The sequence below is a fragment of the Sus scrofa genome, chromosome 1, assembly GCF_000003025.6.
Source record: "Sus scrofa isolate TJ Tabasco breed Duroc chromosome 1, Sscrofa11.1, whole genome shotgun sequence".
Classification (NCBI taxonomy): Eukaryota; Metazoa; Chordata; class Mammalia; order Artiodactyla; family Suidae; genus Sus; species Sus scrofa.
In genome coordinates, this window is record NC_010443.5 from 270,362,643 (window position 1) to 270,387,537 (window position 24,895).

Genomic DNA, 24,895 nt, shown 5'->3' on the forward strand with positions numbered 1-24,895 from the left:
CAGAGATGACATTGGTGACACAGTGTGGCCAGTGTTAGGACAAGGGATCAGACAAGGGACTGTGGGGCCTGAGCTGAGATGGAGGGGGCAGGAGAAGTTAGGGGGTGGGGTGGGGGGCTTCCTCCTGGCTGAGGGCTTTGGAAGGACAGGAGTGGAGAATTGCATGCTGCCTCCCCACTGACAGACCCAGAGCCTTCAGCCATGCCCACGGGGCTGCCTGTCCCTGTCCCCACAGCATAATCTTCTCAGAAGAGGGACTGGAGCATCAGGGGACCAAGCTGGGCTCTCTCCCATGGCTCTCAAAACCAGGCAGGTCCACAAAAGCTGCCTCTTCTTTATTCAGGTGGTACTGAGTTAGTCCCCACCATGTGCCAGGGACTGGGAACTAGGGGCTGATGTGGGGGAGGGGAATAGAGACGCAGCCCTGCCCTCAAGAGGCTCATAGACCATGAGGGAGAGAGGTATATAAATAAGCCAGGAGCACAGCCTGGGATGAGCAGCCGGAGACAGACTCCAGAAGCTGAGAGAGAGCGCTGTCTGGGATGGGATGGCTGTACAGACCCATCCCACTAGCATCTTGGTGTGTATCAGAACCTTCCATGGGATCCGGTGGATCTGGAGAGGGCAGCCGCCATCCTCTGAGTCATCAGATGACCTAGCACGGTGTCTAATAACACTTAGGGGAGGCAGCAGAGCCCAGGGGCTTTGGGGTCTTTCTAGACCTGGCTTCTAATCAAGTCTCTACTACCTGAGAACTGAGTGGCTTCAAGCAAACAACGGAGCTTCGGTTTGCTACTCTGTAAAATGGGTTTAGCTTTGGCGCCTTCCTCCATGGTTGCAGCCAGCACTCAAGGAAACCATGAATACATGAAAACACTTAGCACTTAGTAGCTGCTCAACTTCCGGTCCCTGATTATAGTATCAGTAATAACAGGCAATAACTGGGAAGCACAGATCCCTGTGGAAAGAAAGGGAGTTGCTGTGTGTGTGTGTGTGTCTCTGTCTGTCTGTCTGTCTCGGGCAGTTTGTAGGGGGCTGGGGGAGCCACACAAGCCAGAGCCTGCGGACAGCCCTCCATCACAGGGGCCCTGCGGCTTCCCTTCCCTCTCCGCCTCCGCAGCGGGGGCGCGCGGTCGGCGGGAGGCGCAGGTGTCCAGTGCCTCCCGTGTGTCCCATCCCTCGCGGCTTTGGCCTTGGCCCCAGCTCCCTTCTGCCGTCCGCCCCGCGTCCTCTCCTAACCTCGGGTCTGGACTAGCGAGCAGCGGGGGCCGGGAAAGTTTGAGTCACAGCGGGGGTGGGGGGGAGCGGAGGAGGCGGGCTCGTGACCCTGAACGGGGTGGGCTCTAGGACCCGCCTCGTGCTCCCAGCAGGGGGACCCCGCTGCTAGCCCACTTCCCGCGTGCGCACCGGCGGCCGCGGCCCGACGGAGCGAGGCGCAGCGGTCGAGGGGTGGCTGGGTGCACCAGGGCGGTCGCGCTCGCAGGGTCCCGCGCGCACCCACCGCGGCGGGCGCAGCCCCTCGGCCGCGCTCACCATGACGCCGCTCCTGCCGCTGCTGATGGCGGTCTCGGCGGTGGCCGGCGCGACCGGGACGGCGCTGCCCCCTACCACGGGGGACGCTACTCTGGCCATCGTCTTCGACGTCACCGGCTCCATGTGGGACGACCTGATGCAGGTGATGGACGGCGCCTCGCGCATTCTCGAGCGCAGCTTGAGTCGCGGCAGCCGGACCATCGCCAACTACGCGCTGGTGCCCTTCCACGACCCAGGTAGCGCCCCCCGCGCCCCCCACACCCGCCGTGCGCGGGACCTGGCGCCTTGGCTCGGTGTGCTCACCTGCCTGGCGTGGTGTGCTCACCTGCCCGCCTTGCGCCCGGGGCGCACCTGGACGCCGGCTGGCTGAACCGCGGCCGGGTGGAGGCGCCTACTCCGCGCGTTCACTGCCCGGCCCCGGGCACCTAGGGCTGGTCCTGCAGCCGCACGCGTCCTTCAACCTCGAACCTGCTCGCCCCTTCTCCCGCGCTTCCTGGCTGGCATCGTCAGGCCAGGAACGGAGAGGAGGGGGGCACGGCGCTCATATGCCCTGCTGCCATCTCCTGGCTGTGCGACTTCACCAAGTGACCTTAGCTTTTGGAGCCTCACCTTCCGCTTTCATGAAAACGGGGCGAGAACTGCCTCCCAAACTTGTTGAGATGTTGAAACGGGCCCTTCGTGTCCAGGGCCTGGCACGCAGGAGCCGCTGTCGGGTTTGCGGGTTTGCGTTCGGTTAATTCTTAGCATTCACTCTCAGGATGGGCTTGGAGCGGGGCGAGGGGCAGAAGACGCCCCCCGCCCCTCCGTCCCCCCGCCCGACCTCCGGCCAGCGAACTCGTTCTGCACCTTGCCCCTCACCTGTTGCCGCGAGAAAAACAGCAGCCAGGTCACCTCCCACCCCAACCCGCGCCACCACCCTAAGCGCGCTGCCAGTTTCTCCTCACCCCCCAACCTCTTCACCCACGCAGGCAGCCTAACTCTTAGCTCAGTGTTTGGGATATGCCCTTGAAAAGACCCCCGGGAGACCCCACGGTGGTGAGTTTGCAGTTTACAGCTGTAAAGCTTGCTCAGACTCTCAACTTTCTGAGTGGCCGGATTTTTTTTCTCCAGTACCTTTCACAAAACACTTAAGACTTAACAGTAAAATCGGGGAAAAAACTATTGGAAAACCTGTCTGCCTATTGTCTACATCCTATGATTAATTTTCCTGGTTTTTTTCCCCCCACACCTTTCCACCTATCCACCTGCCTATCCAGAGGGATAGCTTTATAAAGGCAGAAAAATTAAATGAAAATGGCAGGTCTCTTGCAGAACTGTACTGCCAAGTGTTCTTGTGCTGCGAAAATACACAATGAGATCGTTAGTAAGCCCCTTTAGAAGAATTTTCCTTTATTAATCACAGCATCATTACAGATATTTGAAAAATGGGCAGCAGTGAGTGTGGTATAATCCTACACAGCCCTGAGGCTGAGTGTGGAGTCCCTCTGTCTCCAGGGGTTCTGGGCCCAGAAGCCAGGGGTCTAAAAAAAGACTGAGGACAAAGGACAGTTGCCACCTGGGGGTGGGGGACAGCAAGGTTGGGGGAATTGTGAAGATGTGGGGAATTGTGAGGGGGGGTCCTGGGGGGTTCGGCTCAGACAGTTCACCCTCGATGCACCCCAGTTTCTCACTCCTTTTTCTGGGTCATTCTTGGGTTTGCAAAGATATGACATTGCTGGAGCTTAGAGATCATCTAAGCCACCCCTTCTCTTACAACTGGAGAAACTGAGGTTCGGGACATGCTTGGGACTTAGGCAAGGCCACCTGCCAGGCTGATGTAATTTCTGATTCATAACCCATATTTGTCTCTCACACGCTTGGCTGCAGTTGCAGGGTAGGAGAGCAGCCTGTGGGAATCAGACATAGTGTCCTGGGACCCACCTTCCTTTCTTCAACCTCTCTCTCCTCCCTGGGCCCTGAGGGCACATATGATGCTCCAACATGCACTCCGTCTTCTAGAAAACCAAAGAAAAAAATCCCATCCTCCTCCCCCGCCCCTGTTCCCCGAACCATGCTTCGCACGGACACCCCAGGTCCAGGGGAGGGTGACCTCAGCATCTATTGAACCTGTGCTGTGTGCACAGTCTTTTGAGGCTCCCGGTGTGAAGGGGGCAGGGTTCATACCAACGAGTGGGCAGCCTGCTGGGGACCAGCCAGGTGGAGGAGAGAACGCGTCCCTTCTCTTAGCTCCTGACCTTGGGTCAGTGAGGGAGGGGACCAACCAAAACCTCTCTGAGGAGGTGGCATTGGAGCTGGGCTTGAAAAACATGAAGGGAAATGAATCAGGTTTTGAGCCTGTGTCTGGGTGATGCTAGGTGCCTGAGACACGGCACTGGGGTGGGGTCGGCAGGGGAGGACTCCCCAGGCTCATGGAGCTCCCTGGATGGGGGCTGACATGTGGGGACAGGTGTGTGTGGAGCTTGGGGCACAGGAGGGGTGAAATGGGAAAGGGGGGGCCAGGCAAGTTCGGTCCTGGCTGTGACCACGGGACTGAGAACTTGGAGCCCTGAAATTTCCTTCTATGGGCTTCGAGCAGCCCCTGAGGGCTTCTGAGCAAGGGATTGGAGCTGTGCTTTAGGTCTAGCTGTGTCTTTTGAATCAGCCAATGGAATTCCCTTTGGTGGAAGGGGAGCTGAGAGCCGGGGCTTTTAGCTGACAGTTCAGGGCTCCCCCCATACACCCCAGGGCTGCCAGTTGGAAAAGCTCTTAGAGGAAACCCGCCAACTTTAAACCCCCAAAACCACTCTTTGCAGGGCAAGTTTCAGTGGTTCTGGCTGCACATGCTTGGAGATAAACCAGAACCTGTGCTTTGGAAATATTTTTAAATCTTTTTACATGGGGAAAAAAAAATTAGCATGTTCCCAAACTGTAAATTTAGAATTTTGCTAATGGTTTTATTTTGGCTGAAATTTAGGTTGTTTTCAGTTTTTCTCTATTACAATGTTGCAAAAAGCCCTCTGGTTCATAAATCTTGGTCTTCATCTTTGGTTGTGTTTTTGTTGTTGTTGGATTGAGGTTTTGAAAGTGGAGTTCCCAGGTCATTTTTAATGCAGGGAGTGGGTGGGCAACTCTTCCAGTTGTTTTCCCAAAATGTTCAGGAGTTTAAACGTGCACCAGAAGCATTTGAGGGGACATTCCAGAGCAGCTGCCACCAACTGTAGGGGTTCTAGGATAATAACATTTTTTCCCTAATTCAAAAATGGAAAGTGATGCCTTCTTTTTTTAATTGCTAGTGAGGTTCAGTAAGATTTTGTGTGTGTTCACTAGATTTTGTGTGTGTGTGTGATTTTCTTCTTTTGTAAGTTGTTGGTTCCTTTACTCATTTTTCCAATGCGGTTTTTAGTGTTTTTTTGTTTGTTTGTTTTTTATCAATTGGAGTGAGGACTTTTATACTGGTGATAGTTGTTCTTTGTTGTGTGACTAGTATTTTTCCTGTTTGCTTTTTCAGCTTGTTTGTGATTCTTTATGTTCTGAAGTTTTAAATGTTTATGTAGCTAAATCTCTTGGCTTTTTTCCTTTGCAATTTCTTTGCTTTTATTTTTAGGCAGACTTCTATCATAGAATCAGGTACATGTTGTAGGTTTTTTCATTTGTTTTCTTTTTTTTTCTCTTTCTGTTTTATTTTTTAATCTGGAATTACAAAATTTGGCCCCTAATATTAAAAATAATTTGATGTGATTCTTCGAGAACAGGATAATTAATTGTTCAGGTACATTTTAATCAAATAATCCTTTTTTTCCACTTTCATTTGGATCCTGCCTTTATCCACAATTTACATCTATTAAGAATTTATCTGGGAGTTCCCGTCATGGCTCAGTGGTTAACGAATCTGACTAGGAACCATGGGGTTGCGGGTTCGATCCCTGACCTTGCTCAGTGGGTTAAGGATCCGGCATTGCCGTGAGCTACGGTGTAGGCTGCAGACGCAGGTCAGATCCTGTGTTGCTGTGGCTCTTGCGTAGCCCGGTGGCTACAGCTCTGATTCGACCCCTAGCCTGGGAACCTCATATGCCGTGGGAGCGGCCCTAGAAAAGGCAAAAAGACAAAAAAAACAAAAAAAAAAAGAATTTCTCTGGACTTTCCATTCTGCCTCATTGTATGAAAATTCTTATGCCAGGAGCACATTATATTTGGCTTATAGTAGGGCAAATGCTTCCTCTTACTATTATTATTTTTTGGCCACGCCCCCAGTATGTGGAAGTTCCCAGGCCAGGGATGGAACGTAAAATAAACTTTTAATTTTCGAACAGTTTTAAATCTACGGAATTATTGCAAAGATAGCACAGTAGTTCCCATATACTAACACCCAGTCTCCCCTGATGACCATCTTGCAGTAATGATGGCAGATTTCCTCCGTTGTCCTTGATCTCCCTTCCGGGATCCCATCCAGGACCCCCCATGGCATTTAATTATTGGGTCCCCTTGGGCTCCTTTTGGTTGTGATGGTCTCTCTCTCAGACTTTGTCTGTGATGACCTTGAGCGTTTGGACACGTATTGCCCCGATGTCTTGTCCCGCAGGCGTTATTTGTCTGATGTCTCCTGCAGTTAGACTGGGTAATGGGAGGAGAACCACAGTGGAACAACGCCAGGCTCGTCACATCGTATCAGGGGTACATACTGTCAATATGACTTATCACTCCGGTTGTTGACCTTGAGCGCCTGGCCGAGGGGGTCAGGTGTCTTCACTGTAAGGTTCCTCTTTCCTTTCTCCCTTTCCACACTGTCCTCTTTGGAAGAAAGTCACGACACACAACCCACCCTTAAGAAGGAGGGACTTGTGGAGTTCCCGTTGCAGTGAAGCAGAAATGAATCCAACTGGTATCCATGAGGATGCAGGCTCCATCCCTAGCCTTGCTCAGTGAGTCGGGGATCTGGCGTTGCTGTGACGTGTGGTGTAGGTTGCAGATGTGGCTCGGATCCAGTGTGGCTGTGGCTGTGGCTGTGGCTGGCAGCAGCAGCTCCGATTTGACCCCTAGCCTGGGACTCTCCATATGCTGCAGGTGCGGCCCTAAAAAAGCAAGCAAGGGAAAAAAAAAGGAGCAGGGACTGGCGACCCACCTCCCAAAGGTGGAGGATTTACATAAATTATTTGGAATTTTTCTGCATGAGAGAGTTGACGCTCCTCCCCCACTTATGTATTTAATCAATTAAATGTATCGGTTTGGACTCATAGATACTTGTTTTATACTTTGGGTGGCAATCCGGTCCTACATTATTTATTTTCTTGCTCCAGTTTTCCCAGCTTTGAAGCTCTTCCGTTTGGCTTCTCTGGGCCTTTGACATACCCCCATTGTTGTGGATTTTTTTTTTTTTTTTTAAAGCCCTTTCTTACTTTCTGGCAGTTCAAGATGTTCTGGACTCATATATTTCCCGCCCCAGTCCTAGAATTAGCAACTTCTCCAAGGAGCCCTGGTTCCTTTGACTAAAAAATGGTATTAGACACCAGCATCTGAGTGCTAGGTGTGCTTGCTGCTACTGGGATGTCAGTGCTTCTAGACCCTTAGCTGACAGAGCAGGGAGATACATGTTGTATATGTAACCTGCTTACATAGCTGTATCTATAAATATTTCTGTATGTAACCATCTGTATCTATATTAAGCTGCACATGAGTGCCTTCTGTTGTCCTCATCTCCAAGTCATTACCAGGTGATGCTTCTAACCTCCTACTCTTTTTTTTTTTTTGCTTTTTGGGGCCACCCCCATGGCATATGGAGGTTCCCAGGCTAGGGGTCTAACTGGGGCTACAGCTGCCAGCCTACGCCACAGCCACAGCAACGCCAGATCTGAGTCACGCTGAGACCTACACCACAGTTCACAGCAACGCAGGATCCTTAACCCACGGAGCGAGGCCAGGGATCGAACCCACAATCTTATGGCTCCTAATTGGATTCATTTCCACTGCACCACGATGGGAACACCTAATCTCCTACTCTTGCTTACCTGCAGCCTCCCACTCGGACAGTGACTCATGTGTCTCTCTTCATCCACTACCCACGGTCCATGTACTTAATTTATTCAGTTTCAGTACACATCTCTAGTGGTTTTATTTATGTATTTATTTCATTTTTAAAAATTACTCAATGAATTTATTACATTTATAGGTGTGCAACAATCATCACAACCCAACTTTACAGCATGTCCATCCAGACCTCCAGCGCCTCTCCCCACCCCCACAACCTCTCTCCTTTGGAAACCATAAGTTTTTCAAAGTCTGTGAGTCAGTATCTGTTCTGCAAAGAAGTTCATTGCGTCCTTTTTTCAGATTCCACGTGTCAGCGATGGCATTTGATGTTGGTGTCTCATTGTCTGATTGACTTCATCGAAGGTTTTAGCATCGCTAAATTGCACCCCTGGAAAACAACTTTATTAACTAGGGTGCAGTTCGTTTGTTTTCAGTCTCTTAGACTCAACTTGCTTCCAGAGTTACTCAGCCCTGCACCTTCTTCATGTTCTTTTTATTCATCTTCAACCATTTCAAAATGTTCTTGGACATGTATTCTTTCACTTGAAAAGTAGAAAAACTTAGTCACTTTCCAAAAAAAGATATTCCTACTGTGATTTTGTTCAGAATCATGTTAAATCTTAATTTGGGGAAGAATTGTCATTTAAAAAAATTCAGTTGCTTCCATCTAAGAGAGATTGGCCTATTTTTGCATATTTACTTCCTTTAGTAAAAATTTGTAAGTTTTTTTTTTCCTCCTAGGTTCCACCCATTTCTTTTTAAGATCATTTCTAAATATTTTGGTTTTTGTATGACTATTTTGACCAGAAATTTTTGTTCCATTACATTTTTTGCAAATGAGTATTGCTAGTATGTTGGAAGGCAATTTATTTTCATATATTTATTTCGTTTCCAATTTTCTTACTGAAGCCTTTTTAAAAAACTAGTTCTCATTTTTGGGGGGTAATGTCTTGAGTTTTCTAGGTTGATGGCCACAGACAGTCCAAACTGAAATATTGTTTCCTCTTTTCCAATCAGGTATTTCACTTGTTTGACACGCGTTAGGCGAGGATTTTTAGATCAGTGTCAAGTACTGGCGGTGGCCAAAGTTGGTCTTTTCTTGCTTCTACTCGTGTCATTGTATGATGCTGGTTTTTGGTTTGAGGTTTTCTTCATCAGGTGAAGGAAGATGCTTTCATTATTAACTCACTAAGGTCAGGAAGCACCCCCAAAGCAAAAAACCCACATGAGAATGGGGGCTGATTTTAGCCACTGACTTTCTGGTGCTGTTGAGCTATTTGTAAGCTTTTTCTCCTGTTGATCTTTTGATGTGATTCCTTCATTTCTTTGTAATTAATTAAATCATTTAATCGCCTTCCCCACGGCATATGGAAATTCCTGGACCAGGGATTGAATCTGAGCTGCAGCTTCGACCTCTGCCAGAGCTGCACTAACGCTGGATCCTTCACCCCACTGTGCCTGGCTGGGCATCAGATGTCTGCCTCCACAGCAACCCAAGCCACTGCAGTCAGATTCTTTTTTTTTTTTTTTGTCTTTTCTAGGGCCGCACCCACGGCATACGGAGGTTCCCAGACTAGGGGTCCAATCAGAGCTGTAGCTGCTGGCCTACACCACAGCCATAGCAATGTGGAATCTGAGCCAAGCCCACTGCAGTCAGATTCTTTTGTCTTTTGTCTTTTTGTTGTTGTTGTTGTTGCTATTTCTTGGGCCGCTCCCGCGGCATATGGAGGTTCCCAGGCTAGGGGTTGAATCGGAGCTGTAGCCACTGGCCTACGCCAGAGCCACAGCAACGCGGGATCCGAGCCGCGTCTGCGACCTACACCACAGCTCACGGCAGCGCCGGATCGTTAACCCACTGAGCAAGGGCAGGGACCGAACCCGCAACCTCATGGTTCCTAGTCGGATTCGTTAACCAGTGCGCCACGACGGGAACTCCATGCAGTCAGATTCTTAACCCACTGGGCCACAGTGGGAACTCCATGATTCCTTCATTTTAAACTATTTCCACATTCCTTGCATAAGCTCTGCTTGGTCCTGGTGGATTATTCTTTCATATACAGCTGGATTCTATTTGCCAGTGTTTTGTTTCGCAGTTTTGCATTTATCTCAATATGTATCATCAGGAAGTGATATTCTTTCTTTGTGTTCTTTGTTCTTTTCGAGTTTTGGCATCAGGGCTTAGCTCTTGCAGTTAATAAGTTATTAAGTTTCCTCAGAAAATTACAAATTTAATCCACGCTTGTAAAATGTTCTAATAACGCTACTTTCAAGAGATAACAAGCACTTTTAATGATTTTGTGTGCTTCCAGACTGTGTGTGTATAACTCACTTGTACACATGTCTACACTTAGTTTTTTTTAATTATATAAAAATGGCATTAGGGAGTTCCCGTCGTGGCGCAGTGGAAACAAATCCGACTAGGAACCATGAGGTTGTGGGTTCGATCCCTGGTCTCACTCAGTGGGTTAAGGATCCGGCATTGCGGTGAGCTTGTGGTGTAGGTCGCAGAGGCGGCTCAGATCTGGTGTTGCTGTGGCTCTGGCGTGGGCTGGCAGCTATAGCTCCAGTTTGACCCCTGGCCTGGGAACCTCCATATGCCCAGGTGCAGCCCTAAAAAGACAAAAAACAAAACAAAACAAAAATGCCATGATACTCTGCATGCTGTTTTGTAGCTTATTTTTGTCTCCCACATAATATATCATGAATATCTTTTCATGTTAGGAAATATCAATCCACACTGGTTTTTTTTTCTTTTTTCTTTTTAGGGCTACTCCTGTGGCATGTGAAGTTCCCAGGCTAGGGGTTAAATGAGACCTGCAGTGGCTTACACCACAGCCACAGCAATGCAGGATCCAAGCCTCATTGAAGACCTATGCCACTTCTTGCAGCAACACCAGATCCTTAACTTACTGAGTGAGGTCAGGGATTGAACCCTCCACCTTGCTCTGTTGGTTCCTAACCTGCGAGCCACAGCGAGTACTCCCACCCCATTGCTTTAATGACGACAGAAGGTGTTACAGGAGGGATCCTAATGTATCTTAACTTGCTTTTTCCAGCCATTGTCACATTGTGGAGAATGAGTTGCTTTCAGTTTCTTTACAGTAAACACACACATTTGCAAAAACATACCTCTAGGGGAGATTTGCAGAAAGGCGATTGCATTGTTAAATCACGTGACCACTTTTTCTCTTAATCGGTATCAATCAGCACATTGTCCCCCCCAAAGGCTCTACCATCTTGCCTTCCGATGGAGAGCATGCGGCAGCTTTCCGTTCCCCACATCCTTGCTGGCCTGTGGGGACATCACTCCCCACCCCCCCTTTTTTATTTTTCTAATTTGACAGATGAGAAACGGTGGCCCGTTTTAATGAGCCAGCGTCTGATGGAGAGGGGTTCGAGCATCTCTTCTGGGTCTTGCTGTCAGCTTTCCCCAGAGAAGAGACGGTTTTAGTGGGTTGGCAGCCAGGATGCGGGCAGGCAGAGCAAACCTGTTTAGTTTACAGAATTTCCTCTAAGGTGAGGCGGCTGGGCCTCTGGCTGCATGCGTGTGTGTGTGTGTGTGTGTGTGTGTGTGTGTGTGTGTGTGTGTGTGTGTGTGTGTGTGTACTGTCACCCTGGAGTGACGTTGCTATGAACCAGCCCCTCATCATGAAATAGACAACAGGCAGTCTTTGCTCTGAGAGGAAGATCCCGCCCTTTGGCCTGGCCCTGGTGCGTCTCTCCCTGGAGGCCTGAGGGCTGCCACCTGGGTTAGCATGTCCCTGTCACGGATGGCCCCTCATCCCATCCTTGTCTGTCCTTCGGGGCATCTTCAGGGGAATTGATTCAGCCAGCCCTGGGCTCAGCAACTGGTGTCGTTCTAGCAGGCTCGACTTCCTTTTCTCCCCCCCATGCCTTTTATTTATTTATTTTTATTTTTTGCTTTTTTAGGGCCACACCTGCTGTGTATGAAGGTTCCCAGGCTAGGGGTTGGATCAGAGCTGTAGCTGCCGCCTGCATCACAGCCACAGCAACACGGGATCTGAGTCCATGTGCCACCTACACCACAGCTCCAGGTGATGCAGGATCCTCTAACCCACTGAGCGAGGCCAGGGATCCAACCCGCATCTTCATGATACTAGTCGGGTTCTTAACCCATTGAGCCATGATAGGAACTCCTGCCCCTGCTTTTTATTATTATTATTATTATTATTATTATTATTATTTTTTGTCTTTTTGCCATTTCTTGGGCCGCTCCCGCAGCATATGGAGGTTCCCAGGCTAGGGGTCGAATCGGAGCTGTGGCTACCAGCCTATACCACAGCCACAGCAACGCAGGATCCAAGCCATGTCTGCGACCTACACCACAGCTCTCGGCAATGCTGGATCCTCAACCCACTGAGCAGGCCAGGGATCGAACCCGCAACCTCATGGTTCCTAGTCGGATTCGTTAACCACTGCGCCATGATGGGAACTCCAGCCCCTGCCTTTTAGAAATGGAGTGACTGAATCACAGAGAGGGGACACACTTTGTCCATGATGGTGACAGAGTGTGGGACCCTGCCTGGGGTCCCTGCGCTGGAGGAGGGGGTGTGTGCACATCCAGAGTTGACTCCGGGATTCAAGCCCTGCTTTCAAGAAGGAGGTAGGAGAGGCAGGCTCAGGGAGGAGCCCTGGCCACGAGGTCTTTCTGAGACTGGAGCTCTAGCGCCTGGCTATGACCACTGGGTGAGGGGCTGGCGCATCACCTGCGTGAAGGGCTGGGTGGTCCTTCCCGTGTGTGACCCTCTCGTGTCCCAGAGGCTCCGCAGCCTCCTCTCGTTGAGTGGAAAAACTTGCCTATGGAGAGATGGTTGGCGGCCAGGCTTCTGGGGCTCATATGCTCGAGGGCAGCACAAGCGACGTCAAGGTCACGGGTTTAGTCATCACTGCAGCCGGTGGACCCTGCTGGGAGGGACTGCACGCCACGTTTCCCCAGCTGTTTGGCAAGGGCCCCACCCCTTCGGTCATGGTCCTCCTTCTCCCTCCAGGAACAGGAATGAGGGCCCAGGGGACCAATTCCAAGTGTCTGTAGCTTCCTGCACAGTTGAGAGTTTGGATCTGGGGGCCGACGGACCCAGGTTTGAATCCCACCTCTGCTGCTTCCTTGTAAGACCTTGGGCAGTTTGCTTTACCTCCCTAGGAATGGAATTCTCATCTCTAAAAGGGGACGAATAAATAAGACACTTCAGAGGTTGTTGTAAGGTCTTTCCGAGTGAACGCGTGTCAAGGGCGTAGACCAGAATCTTAATGAATTTAAGACACGGAAGCTGTCGTCGTACCATCACCATCATTTTGGGAGGCAGGATAGCCAGGGGGGAAGAGAACAGGCTTTGGAGCCAAATAAGTGGATTTGGACATTATTGTAGATTAAACAGTGTCCTCACAAAATTCCTGCCCTCCCTAGAACCTCAGAATGTGGCCTTATTAGGAAATAGGAATTGAAGATGTACTTAGTTAAAACGAAGTCGTACTGAAGAAAAGTGAGCCCTTAATCCGACACGGCTGGTGTCCTTATAAAGAAGGGAGGAGACACAGGGAGAAGGCCTTGTGACAGTGGAGGCAGAATTGGAGGGAAGATGCGTTTACAAGCTAAGGAGTAGCAGCGATTTTGCTAGAATCACTGGAAACAAAAATCTAGAAAGCATATGTGGCAACTTCTCCCCGAGAGCCTTTAGCGAGAGCATGGCTTGCTGACATCTTAATTTTGAACTTCCAGCCTCCAGGACTGAGAGAAAATACATTTCTGTTGTGTAAAGCCACCAAGTGTTGTGGTATTTTATTACAGTGTCCCCAGGAAACTAGTACAGATATTAAGTACCATTTCCTAGCTGTATGACCTGGCATCCTCAGTTCTAACAGTGAGCTGTTCATACGCCTGCGCTAAACTCTGTAAAATAACAAGTGCTCAGTGCACAGCAGCTGCTGTTAGGGCCATCACCCGCTTCCACTTCTGCCACCACCATCAGCATCATCGATATCAGCAGCATCACGAGCAGCAGCAGTATCACATCAACAGCAGCAACAGCAGCAGCACCACCAGCAGCATCATGTCAGCAGCAGCAGCAGCATCATCAACAGCAGCAGCATATCAGCATCCACATCATCAGCATCATATCATCATCAGCCTCAGCCTCAGCAACAGCATCCTATCAACAGCAGCAGCAGCAGCAGCAGCAGCAGCATTGTCATCAATATCAACATCGTGCTAGGAAGGGCAGCATCTTAAGATGTAAGGGGGTCAGGACTTTTTGCCCAGAGCCAGCCCTGCCTGGAAGGGGTGAGGGAGGGAGACGGAGAGGGGCTCCAGCAACCCCTCTCGGTGGGCGAATTCACATGGGGACGCGCCAGGTGTCCTGCCCTGGTACCTCACTCTCTCCTGCTGGAAGGCAGGTCTTGAAGTGGCCACCCTGATGAAAGGAAGCTTCGGGATGGTGAGTGATGATGGTGCCACAGGTCCCGGGAATGACAAATGAAGCCGTGGACCAGCATTGATTAACGACAAGAAGGCATCCATCTCTGTGTCACTGCCTGACGCTGTGGATGGATGGGTGGGCGTCCGGGCAGGGGGGGCAGCAAGGAGGACAGGCAGAGAGATGACCCTCGTGCTCCCAGCCCCATCCGGACATTTCTTGGAATCTGGTCCCACCCTGGAATGATGGGATGGGTCGGTAGCTCCCAGAGCTGGTTTGGGGTCCTCTGCAGTGAAAGGGAGAAATCAGACTCGTTTTTGTGCATCTGTGGGTCTGCGTGTGTCTGTAAGTAAGTGCTCAGGCTCCTGAGGGGTGTCTTCGTTCAGAACTCGGGGGGAGCTTTTGAAGGGCCCCGCCCTCTGTCTCAAGAGGAGTCACGAGCCCTTTTGTCCGTCCGGCCAGCCCTCCTTTAATCTGCCCAAGCCCCCGCAGGCCCCAAATAACCACATTTGGTTTCCTGCCCCTTTTTGGAGCCCGTTTCTCTGAGCGATGGGCAGCAGCCCGCCGTGGTGGGAGGGCCTGGGGATCAGGCGGGGTTGGCGCCCCACAAACATGTGCTGAGTCTTGATTTACACCCGGCCTTGTGCTGGCTGGGCCCAGGATGTCAGCGAAACTTGGGTCCTGACTTGGAGCTGCTCAAACAGTATTTTCAGTTTTTATGGTGAGTAAACATTCATTTACTCATTGGAATAGAATTTATTAAGCACTTACCATGGGTCAGGCGCTGAGGTTGGCTCGAGGCCTAGGATGACAAAGGAGAGAAGGGGCCACTGTCTGTGTGATGTAGCCAGTCAACTCCATTGCCACCTGGCCTTGAAGGACTCTCTTCCCCTCTCTGGCCTCAGTTTCCCCATCTTTTTATTCATTTATTTACTTTTCCTTTTTAGGGCCACACCCGCGGCATATGGAAGTTCCCAGGCTAGGGGTTGAATTGAGCTGCCGCTGCCGGCCTGCACCACAGCCACAACAGCCACGCTAGATCCTTAACCCACTGAGTGCAGCCAGGGATCAAACCCACCTCTTCAGGGACACTCTGTTGGGTTCTTAATCCCCTGAGCCGAGATGGGAACTCCTCTCCATCTTTTTAAAGATGGGGTCTTCAGATGTCTTCATTCTCAACACTGTTATGTTTGGCATGTCGGTTTGGAGTCAAATCACTTTTTTCTAAATCCGTTCTTTTGTTTATTTATTTATTTGGCCGTTCCTGCGGCCTGCGGAAGTTCCCAGGCCAGGGGATGAACCTGGGCCACAGCAGTGACAATGCTGGGTCCTTGACCTGCTGTCCCACCAGGGCACTCCCCCACACCCATTCTTGACAGAGGTAGGATGGTGGAGGCTGTGGCAGGTGGAATAATGCCCCCTCCGCCGAGTGATGTCCACAGGACCTCTTGCTTGACCTGCAGAAGGGACTTTGCTGAAGTTATTACGTTGGGGATCTTGAGGTGGGGAGACGACCCTGGGTTGTCCAGGTGGGCCCATTAGAGTCACAAAAGTCCTCACAAGGAAGCAGGAGGCTCAGACTCAGAGGAGACGTGATGACAGGAGCAGAGGGAGAGGGGGTTATTTAATGATGCTCAGTTGCTGGCTTTGAAGATGGAGCAAAGAACCAGGATCCAAGGAATGCAGGGAGCTTCTCAAAGCTGGAAAAGCCGTGGAAATGGATCCTCCCGCAGAGCCTCTCGGAGGAACGCAGCCCTGCCAGCACCTTGATGTCAGGACTTCTGACCCCCAGAAATGAATGTGTGTTGTTTTAGGACCCTGCATTTGTCGTAAGTTGTTACAGCAGTCATAGGAAACTCACAGAGATGCCTTCAGGTCCTTGCCAGGGATCTGCAGCCCGGGGGCTCCTCCAGGGCTCCTGGAATTTCCTGCATCCTCCTGTGTTTGCCACACAGTCCCTAGTCCTCGGCGTGCACTGGCCGAGTGCTAGGGACCCCTGGGAGGCTGGGGGTGGTGGTTCCTGTTGGGGAGCCTTGCTGAGGGGTGTGTGTAGGAGGTGGGATTAGGCTGTTTCCATAGCAAATCTGCCTTCCTCTCAGAGGGCAGAATCTCCCAGAACAGCTTCGGCCACGGGAGGTCACAGCTTAGACGCTGAGTCTGGCATCCTCCCACCTCCCACCCCAGGGCTGCCCACTTTGGGGTTTCTCAGCAAGGTAAAGTTTTGTTTGTTTGTTTTTTTAAACAAACCAGGAGTTCCTGTTATGGGCTCAGTGGTAATGAACCCGACTAGTGTCCATGAGGATGCAGGTTTGATCCCTGGCCTTGCTCGGTGGGTTAAGGATCCGGCGTTGCCGTGAGCTGGGGTGTAGGCCGGCAGCTCTAGCTCTGATTCAGCCCCTAGCGTGGGAACCTCCATATACTGTGGGTGCGGCCCTGATAAAGGGGGGGGGGGGAGAGGAACAAAAGCCCGTAGGGAGCTGACAAAGATGCTCCACATTTTAACTTGCCAAGTAGAACCATGAAGAGAACCAGCTTCCTTGGACTGTGATTGTCTTTCCATGAAAAAAAGAGCATCCTCCCCCCTCCCCCCACTGAGTAGGAAGCAGATGGACCACAGAGCACAGGGCGCTCCCTCCAACTGGAGCACATTTTGTTTGTGATAAATCACTTTCCCAACTTAGTATTTCTCGCAGGTGAATGAGAGAGCAGGTGGTCAGCCTAGCACTGGTCCAGCCTTGGGAACCATCGGGAGGCTGCCACCTCTGATAGGTTGTGACGGGGGAGGGCAGGGCCACCCAGGTTCAGACCTGGGCACTGCAGAGGCTCTTCTCGGTGGGCAGGTGTTGATTCTTGAGCGGGGGTGATGTGAGGGACACAGGGCACCAGGGCCGCTCCTCTGGCATTGACAGGTAGACGGGTCAGAGGCTCTAAGAATGTCTGGGGATGAGGGCAGTTATGAGGTTATTGGATTTGCATCCAAAGTTTTTACAAACGCCCATGCCTTTGACCCAGCGACTCTGCTTTTGGGATCGTATCCTAAGGAAACAATGGAACTAGAGCTTAAATGTCATGGATAGAAAGATGTTCTTCATAGCATCACTCATTGTAAGAATTGGAAACAAAACACTATGGGCAAGTCCATTATTGGACGTGTCTACGGAGGAAATACTTTGTAGCCATTAAGAATGATTTTTGAACTGAACATTTGACCCCCTGGAAATATGCTTACAATATGTTCAGTGAAAAGAATCACGTTAAAAATACCATGTTATGATACTTAAAGAGAAGTTCTGCTTAAAATAGAATGCATTTATAGAAGACAGGTGTTTACAAATAGGCATGAAGGTTTTGAAAATTATGTGTCCATATATAAATGTCTATCTCTGATTGGGGGAACCCTCTTCTTTTTCTGCATATCAGGAATTTCTTTGTGTAGTTCACAGGGAGCCGTTGTCAAGAGCCCGGCTTCTGGAGTCGTACAGGCCTATGTTCATATTCCAGCCCTGCTGCTTAGTGGCTGTGTGTCTTTGGGCAAGTTACTTAACCTCTCTGGACTTCCATTTCTCCTCTGTAATAGTTGGGTAAGAGCTGGACTCACCAGGCGCCAGGGAGGATTCAGTGAGCTAATTCACAGGATGCGTCTCAGCACACAGGCTGGTACGTAGTAAGTGCTTAGAAAGTGTCAGTATCATTAATGTCATATATTCCTAAATGTATATATATATATCATTAATGTCATATATTCTTAAATGTGTATAGGTGTCTGTATATATATTCTTAAATGTATATATATACACACACACAATGTAATAAAGAAATAACTGATGTTGAGACCCAGTGCAGTGGGTTAAGGGTCTGGCATGGCTGCAGCTGTGGCATAGGTTGCAGGAGCGGCTCAGATTCGACCCCTCGTCCTGGAACTTCCATATGCTGTGGGTACAGCCACCCCCCCCAAAAAAAAAACCCCAGCTAATGTTGAGTAAAATTATTGCTCTCCTGAGTCAAACTAGAATTTGAGGACCTCACTGGAGCAAGACTGTCTGTCTGTCTGCCTCGCGTGAGGCCACCTGCTGGAGCACCAGCAGTTGTGTGTTGAGATCAGCAGGACCAGCTCCCGTTTGCTGAGGCTTTGCTCACAGCCAAATGAGGTGTTTCCCTCCCTGGCTTGGCTGGAGTCCCTCCATGATGGTTCTCGACTAGGAGAAAAGGTGGCGGGACAAGCCTCATTTTACAGATGGCGTAAGGGAGGCTTGGGACGGTGTTCCGAGAAGCCCCACGGCTGGTGAAGGGTGGAGCCAGGGTTCCAATCAGATCTGCTGGAGGTCAAGGGCCAAGGGCTTGGCTGAATTAGTCGCTGCAGAGTTCAGAGGAGGGAGGCGGTGGGGAAGGCTGGGTAAAGGCCAGAGCAGGCTCAGAAGGGGCCTTGGATGTGATGAGTAAATACAGAACAGAGAGGCAGGGGCCTCAGGGGGGGTGGGGGGGGTGAGTCCTCCGTGTAGAGCAGAAAAGCTGGTGTCCAGATCCTTCCTTGATAATTGTGGCTAAATGCTGCGTGGTTCCACGTGCTTCCTTTTCTAAGAAGGACTAAGGTCTATTGTCTGGTTGCCAACTATGGGGATTTTTTTAGGGTGACTGGAATTTAGAATTCTTGAACTAAAAATAGTGTATTCCTAGAGTTTGATCCCATGAAATATTTCCCTAAGAAATCTGATGTCCACGCAATCTTGCGAAACACCATCCGTGCCCGTGTCCATGTGGTGAGTTGGAATTCTGGCCCTGTTTTCAGATAGCCTTGTCTTATGTTAGCTGTGGCTTTCAATGACTGCTCTGTCATCTTAAAAAAAGAGACTTTTGATGAGGGGAAACTTCAACTGTAGGCAAAGCAAGCAGAAGAGTATAATGAACTCCCATATTCCCATCACCCAGCATCAGCAGGTATCTAAAAACGTCTGCTGTTCTTAGTTCGTCTCTACCGCCTCCCACCCTCTGCTCCCCCACTCAACGATGATCGTTTTTCATGGTTCTTTTTGGGGGGGAGGTGACATTTACATGCACTGAAATGCACAAGTCTTCAATTTACCCTTTTGACAAACGGATCCACCTGCGGAACTCACATTCTCATCCCCATATAGTACCTTTCTGTCTCCCCGGACAGTTCCTTTGATCTTTCTGTCCCCCAGGTGACCTCTGTTCCGATTTTTTTTTTTTTCACCTTTGATTAATTCTGCCAGTTCCAGAGGCTTCTGTAAATGGAACCATATCAGAGGTACTCGTCTGGGTCTGACCTCTTTTGGGCAGGACTTTGATGGCGGGATTTATCCATGGGGTTGCCCGTCTTGGCAGCTTGTTCTGTTTCCTTGCTGAGTAGTATTTGACTATTCGCATGTGCCCCAGTTGGTTTATTCATTCACCAGCTGACAGACGTCTGGCTTGTCTCCAGTTCTGGTCTGTTGTGAATACCACGGCTAGGAACATTCGCGCACAAGTCTTGGTGTGGACGTGTGTTTTCAGCTCCCTTGGGTAAATACCTAGGAGCGGAAAGACTGGCTTGTGTGGTAGGTGCAGGTTTTGCCTTTTGAGAAACTTCTGTTTGTCTTTCCCAAGCGATTGAACCATTTTTGCCTTCCCGACCACAGTGGATGAAAGTTTCAGTTGCGCTCTGTCCTCACCGGCATTTGGTGGAGTCGACTTTGTAATTTAACCCTGCTCTTTGTCAAGCGAGTTAATATAGGGATGCAGTTTCTGGGAGATTTTATGTTTGTGGGTCAGACTGATGTTGGACAGGCTGCTGCGTGGTCCCACATTTCATTTGCTCGGTTCTCTGTTTCTTGGACGTTCCAGAATTCCCTTCCCAGTGACAGTGGAGGTAGGTGGATGGAGGAGAGGTTCCTGGGGGGGGGGGGTGGCGGGACAGGAGTCGTAGTCAGGAACAATCGAGAGCTGTGGTTCCGGGGACTAACTGGGGGTTTACCCCCAGCTCCATCTCTGTGCTCCCGCAGAGCTCTGGGTCCTGTTTGGAGCAGGCAGGGGGCCAAGTGGCCTGACCTCCCTCCTAGATCTGACGGCTGGCAGCCCCGGAAGCCGCTCCCCCACACCTTCCTCTTTGTGGGGGTCTCTGAAGTCCTGGGCCCAGCTCCTGTCCCTTCTGGTGGTGGCGCATCATGCATGCGCTGCCTCAGCCCATGGAGGCCGCGCGCCTGGGGGTCCAAGCCTACCTGGGCTTCTCTCTCTTCCCCGCAGATATTGGCCCGGTGACCCTCACGGCGGACCCAGCGGTGTTTCAGAGGGAGCTGAGAGAACTCTACGTGCAGGTGGGCTGCTCGGCCCTGGCTGCTGGTGCCCTGGGCCCTTCTTCCCAGTCCCCCCAGAGGCTGAGGTTCTGCCTCCGCTGCCCAGGGCCAAGGTGGCGCCTCCTTCTATGACCTGCCTCCCAGCTCTGCCTGGGGCCTGCTCCCAGCCTGGGGGGCCTGGAGAGCCTGTCCTTTTTTGGGCTTCTTCCTTTATTCAGTGGCCCAAGTACCTGTGGGAGTCCCTGCACCCAGCACATAGTAGGTGTTTTTACTTGACACACAGATGCGGGGGTGGAAGGAGGTGAGGGAAGATGCCAGAGGGGTCAGTTGAGACCCCCCCCACGCACAAAACGTGGCCCAAGGTTGGGTCAGATGTCCCATGGCCACCTGGGCTTTTTGGCCACACTGAACACCCTAGTTCAGCATCAGTCTTCCCACCGCCCCCAGCTTCCCTGAAGGCAGGGACCCCATGATGCCATGATGGGGTTTAAGTCACTGCCAGGTGTCACAGAGCCCAAAACAGGGCCCAGGACAGAGAATGAATGAGTGACCCCGGGAGAGCAGCGTGGCCTGACGTGACCACGTGCACATCCTGCTTCTGGGGCTGGGCGCGCAGACCTGGGGAGGCAGGGAGCTCCTGTCTGCGGGGCATGGCGGGGAGGGCTGGGGTGTTTGTTTAGGATCCGTTTCAGGGCTGTTTACAGAGAGGATTTGCCGAGGTGGCTTTGAGTGTTTTCCTCTGCCCCCCACCCCCCATCTTCCGGCGACCCCACTACGCCTCCATCCTCCACGCCTTGCCTAGCACGCGCCTTCTGCGGGATATCTGTTAGATGTCCCCGCGTTCCCATCCCTCCTCTCCCACTCGTAGCATTCATTGCGAAATAGTAATTAAATAATTGTGTTGCGAGCATTACTGTAAAGTCTGACTCCCATCCAGATTCTGAGGGAGGGTCCGTGTCACTTGATTGAGGTAATGAGTGAGTGAGTGAATGAATGAATGAGTGACCGAATGCCTGAGTGAATGGATGAATGAGTGAGTGAGTGAGTGAATGAATGTGTGAGTGAATGGATGAGTGAGTGAGTGAATGGATGAATGAGTGAGTGAGTGAGTGAGTGAATGAATGCGTGAGTGAATGGATGAGTGAGTGAGTGAGCTTTTTGAATGCCGCAGGTGTCTCAGGAAAGGGAGTGGCCGGGGCCCCAGTCTGACCCCTGGACAGGTGGGACAGAGGCCACTCCAGGGGATGCCCACCTCCCATTGGTCTGGGGGGCGCCCCTGGGTGGGCCGCAGCCGCCGACACGCCCGGTCCTACAGGGCGGCGGGGACTGCCCGGAGATGAGCGTGGGGGCCATCAAGGCGGCCGTGGAGGTCGCCAACCCCGGCTCCTTCATCTACGTCTTCTCGGACGCCCGCGCCAAGGACTACCACAAGAAGGAGGAGCTGCTGCGGCTCCTGCAGCTTAAACAGTCGCAGGTGAGCGACCACGAGGGGGTCCTGGGGAAGCTGGGGGCTCCGCGGGCAGCCCCGAGCCCCCACCCGGAGAGCCGAGCCCGACCCTCCTCTCGCCCCAGCCCGGGTCCAGCCTCCCCCAGCGCGCTGGCCGGCCCTCGGAGCGATCAAGCAAGCGAGCTGGGCTGTGAAGTCCAAGTGTGTTCTCATGCTCCGGCCGCCGGCCGCCAGCCGGGCCTCGCGGCTCCCTGGCGGGGCCCATCCTTGATAAGGACCTTCCAACCCCACTCCCTTCACACCCTGTCAGAGTGGGCGCCATCCTTCTTCCTCCTGGCCTTGCCTCTGCTCCCTGGCACCCTTCTTCCATCGTCTAAGGGTCTGGAGGATGTGCTGGGGCTTTGGCTTCTGGCTTTCACAGCACGAGGGGTGCAGGAGAGGGGGGACGGGCGGAGGGCCAGCCCGCGGGACCTCCTCGGGGAAGACCTCAGGGCTGGGACGCTCCTCCAAATTTCTTCTAGCTCTGCGGCGGAGTCGATTTCCAGTCCCTGCCTCGGAGATTTAATAACAGCTCCCATTTATTGAGCACCTACTGTATTCCTGGCCCTGTGAGGGACACCTGACCCACATCCGTCCTGACCCCCACAGGGTGGGGACCCTTAATATTCCCATTTTACGGGTGCATCACCGGAGCCCAGAGAGAGGAAAGGGCTTTCTCCAGGTCCCTCCTCCCTGGTTTGGGCCCTGCCCTGTGCACCTGTAGAAAGTGGGGGAAAGCCACAAGCCAGCCGGCCTATCTCTCTTCTAGGTGGTGTTTGTGCTGACGGGAGACTGTGGTGACCGCACGCATCCTGGCTACCTGGCCTATGAGGAGATCGCTGCCACCAGCTCTGGGCAGGTGTTCCACCTGGACAAGCAGCAGGTGACCGAGGTGAGCCTGCCCTGACATCCTGCGTCTCCAGGGGGCTCTGCCTGTGGGCTGGTTGCCGTCGCATATGAGCAGTGCTGCGTGCTCGCTCCATGGCAGGTGCCCAAAGCCTGATGTTCAGGACTTTCGGGCATCATCTGGCTGAACCCTCCCACTCACCCCAAAGGCAGGTGCTGTGGGTTTCTCAGTTTTGCAGGTAAAATGACTGGGGCTTGAAGGAGTACCTGGGTTTTAGGCTGAGTCCCTTGGCGGTCCAGGTTGGAAGACGGATCTAGCAAAGTTTTGCAGAGTGGTGGTCTGGGGGTAGCTTCTCCCCAGAGTCAGGGAACCCAAGGGTGAGTGGAGGAGCGTGGGGTGGGGGGCATCAGATTTGGGTTGTGTTGCTGAGACAGAAAGTCCTGTTTGGGGACTTGGCAGGGAGGGCTTACTCGGCCCCGAGGCCTGACATGCAGGACCACCGTTGGCCCGGGGCTGGCCAGGGGTCTGTGTCCTCTTGGTCTTGGACCAGCTGCTTGCTCTTTTTCCCCTCGGGGCTCCCTCCGTTGCTCAGGTCGCTCCCTGCTTTCCCTCTGCCCCACATGTCCAGTCCTTCCCAGAACCAGAGGGATCCTTTCAGTGGCGTGTTGCTAAATGTTTGACAACCATCTCCCTGGAAAGAACAGGAATGCCCATTTCCATGGTGTAAATACTCCTACTTTGGCTGATTTCAAGCAGCCGGCATAAAGTCACAGAGCGTAGGAAGTGAGATTCACAATTGCCTCTCCTGGACCTGTATGAGGCTTTCTTGAGCCTCTGCATTCCATTGGATCCCCTAAAACAAATCCAACCAACAGGTCCCTCCCTGCTGTCCCCTGGAGAAGGTCCAGACCCTTTTGGGGCACCACCTCTCTGAACCCATGGCCCGTGTTCTCCCCCTTGCCTGCTTCCACCTCCCTGCAGGCCCCTCTGCTCTATCTCTTATGCCCCATGTCTTCTCTACCCCAGGACCTTTGTTCTTGCAGTTTGTTTTTCCAGCTCCTTCCCCCTCCCCGACTCCTCATCGTCCTAGTCTTAGCTGCAATGCACCTCCCCAGTGAGCTCTTTCTCCATTTCCCATCAAGATTAAGTCTCCTGGGAGTTCCCATTGTGGCTCAGTGGAAATGAACCCAACTAGTACCCATGAGGATGCGGGATCGACCCCTTGCCTTGCTCAGTGAATTAAGGATCCAGCATTACCGTGAGCTGGGGTGTAGGTCACAGACGTAGCTCGGATCCTGCGTTGCTCTGGCTGTGGCGTAGGCCGGCGGCTGTAGCTCTCATTCCACCCCGATTTCACCACGGTGTGATTATTTAATGCCATTAGGCTCTGCGCTCCCTGAGGGCAGGCCCTTCGGGTCCTCTTCGCTGCCATACCCCCGGCACTTGGCAGCAGCCGCCAGCAGCTGCTTGGTAAGTTGCAGGTGAGTAGATGACATGGGGTTCCCTTGTGCCTGAGGAAGAGGAAGGCGAGAGCAGCGGCATCTCTGAGGCCACCCGGCCTCTAGCCAGCCCTGCTGTGCTTCCGGAAGAGGTTTGCGTGTGTTGTATCTCCAGGGCCGTGTTTAGGTTAGCGCCTGCGCTCCCTGTTGACAGATGGCGTTTATGTGTCTCTGCGACACATTAGGATTTATTTTTCTGGCACGTCGGCCTGCTCTGGCACCAAGCCGCCCAAGCGAGGGTGGGAGGCATTTCAGAGTGGAGTGGTGGCTTGGTGCTTGTTTTTAGGGGTGTCCTCTCTGGGCAGTTGCTGCAGAACTGGGTTCTTGCCAGGGGCACGTCAGATGTCAGGCAGCTGGGTGAGTCCTGACGGCGACAGATTGCTCTCCCTTGAGGCCTGGGGTGAATCCTCAGCTCCCAGCCATGGTGCCAGCCTTCTGCTGAGGGAGCCTGGCAGGGCGGCACACATCTGATGTGGGGGACCTCGGATGCCCAGTCTTGGCTGGATCCTTCTCCTCCCCGGACAGAGCTCTCTTGTTCATTAGCCTAATGCCTTGTACCTGGCCCCTTCCAGATGTTCCAGATGTTTGGCAGACCAGAGAAAGGGGCGGTCAGGGTAGTCATCCCCCCAGGAGAGGAAACGGTGACTTTGCCCGAGCCCGGGGGGCTCCAGCCGGGAGAAGCCGCTCAAAGTCCCCAAACCGTGCATGTGTAGTTGGTCCGTTTACCTTTTCAAAGCACGTCCTGCATGGCAGGAGTGGCATATTCTGTGGTCTCGCTTCCTTTTGTTCATTGAGCACCTGCCATG

At 52.1% G+C, this 24,895-nt stretch overlaps 1 protein-coding gene across 1 annotated transcript in view; it reads left to right on the forward strand.

The window, feature by feature from the left end:
* Positions 1,363 to 24,895, forward strand: part of HMCN2 (hemicentin 2) — a 158,973-nt gene continuing 135,440 nt past the window's right edge. Inside the window, 4 exon segments of the mRNA XM_013993934.2 lie at positions 1,363 to 1,769; positions 20,208 to 20,278; positions 21,573 to 21,731; positions 22,513 to 22,635. Coding sequence (XP_013849388.2) covers positions 1,535 to 1,769; positions 20,208 to 20,278; positions 21,573 to 21,731; positions 22,513 to 22,635 — 588 coding nt within the window. The 5' untranslated portion in view covers positions 1,363 to 1,534.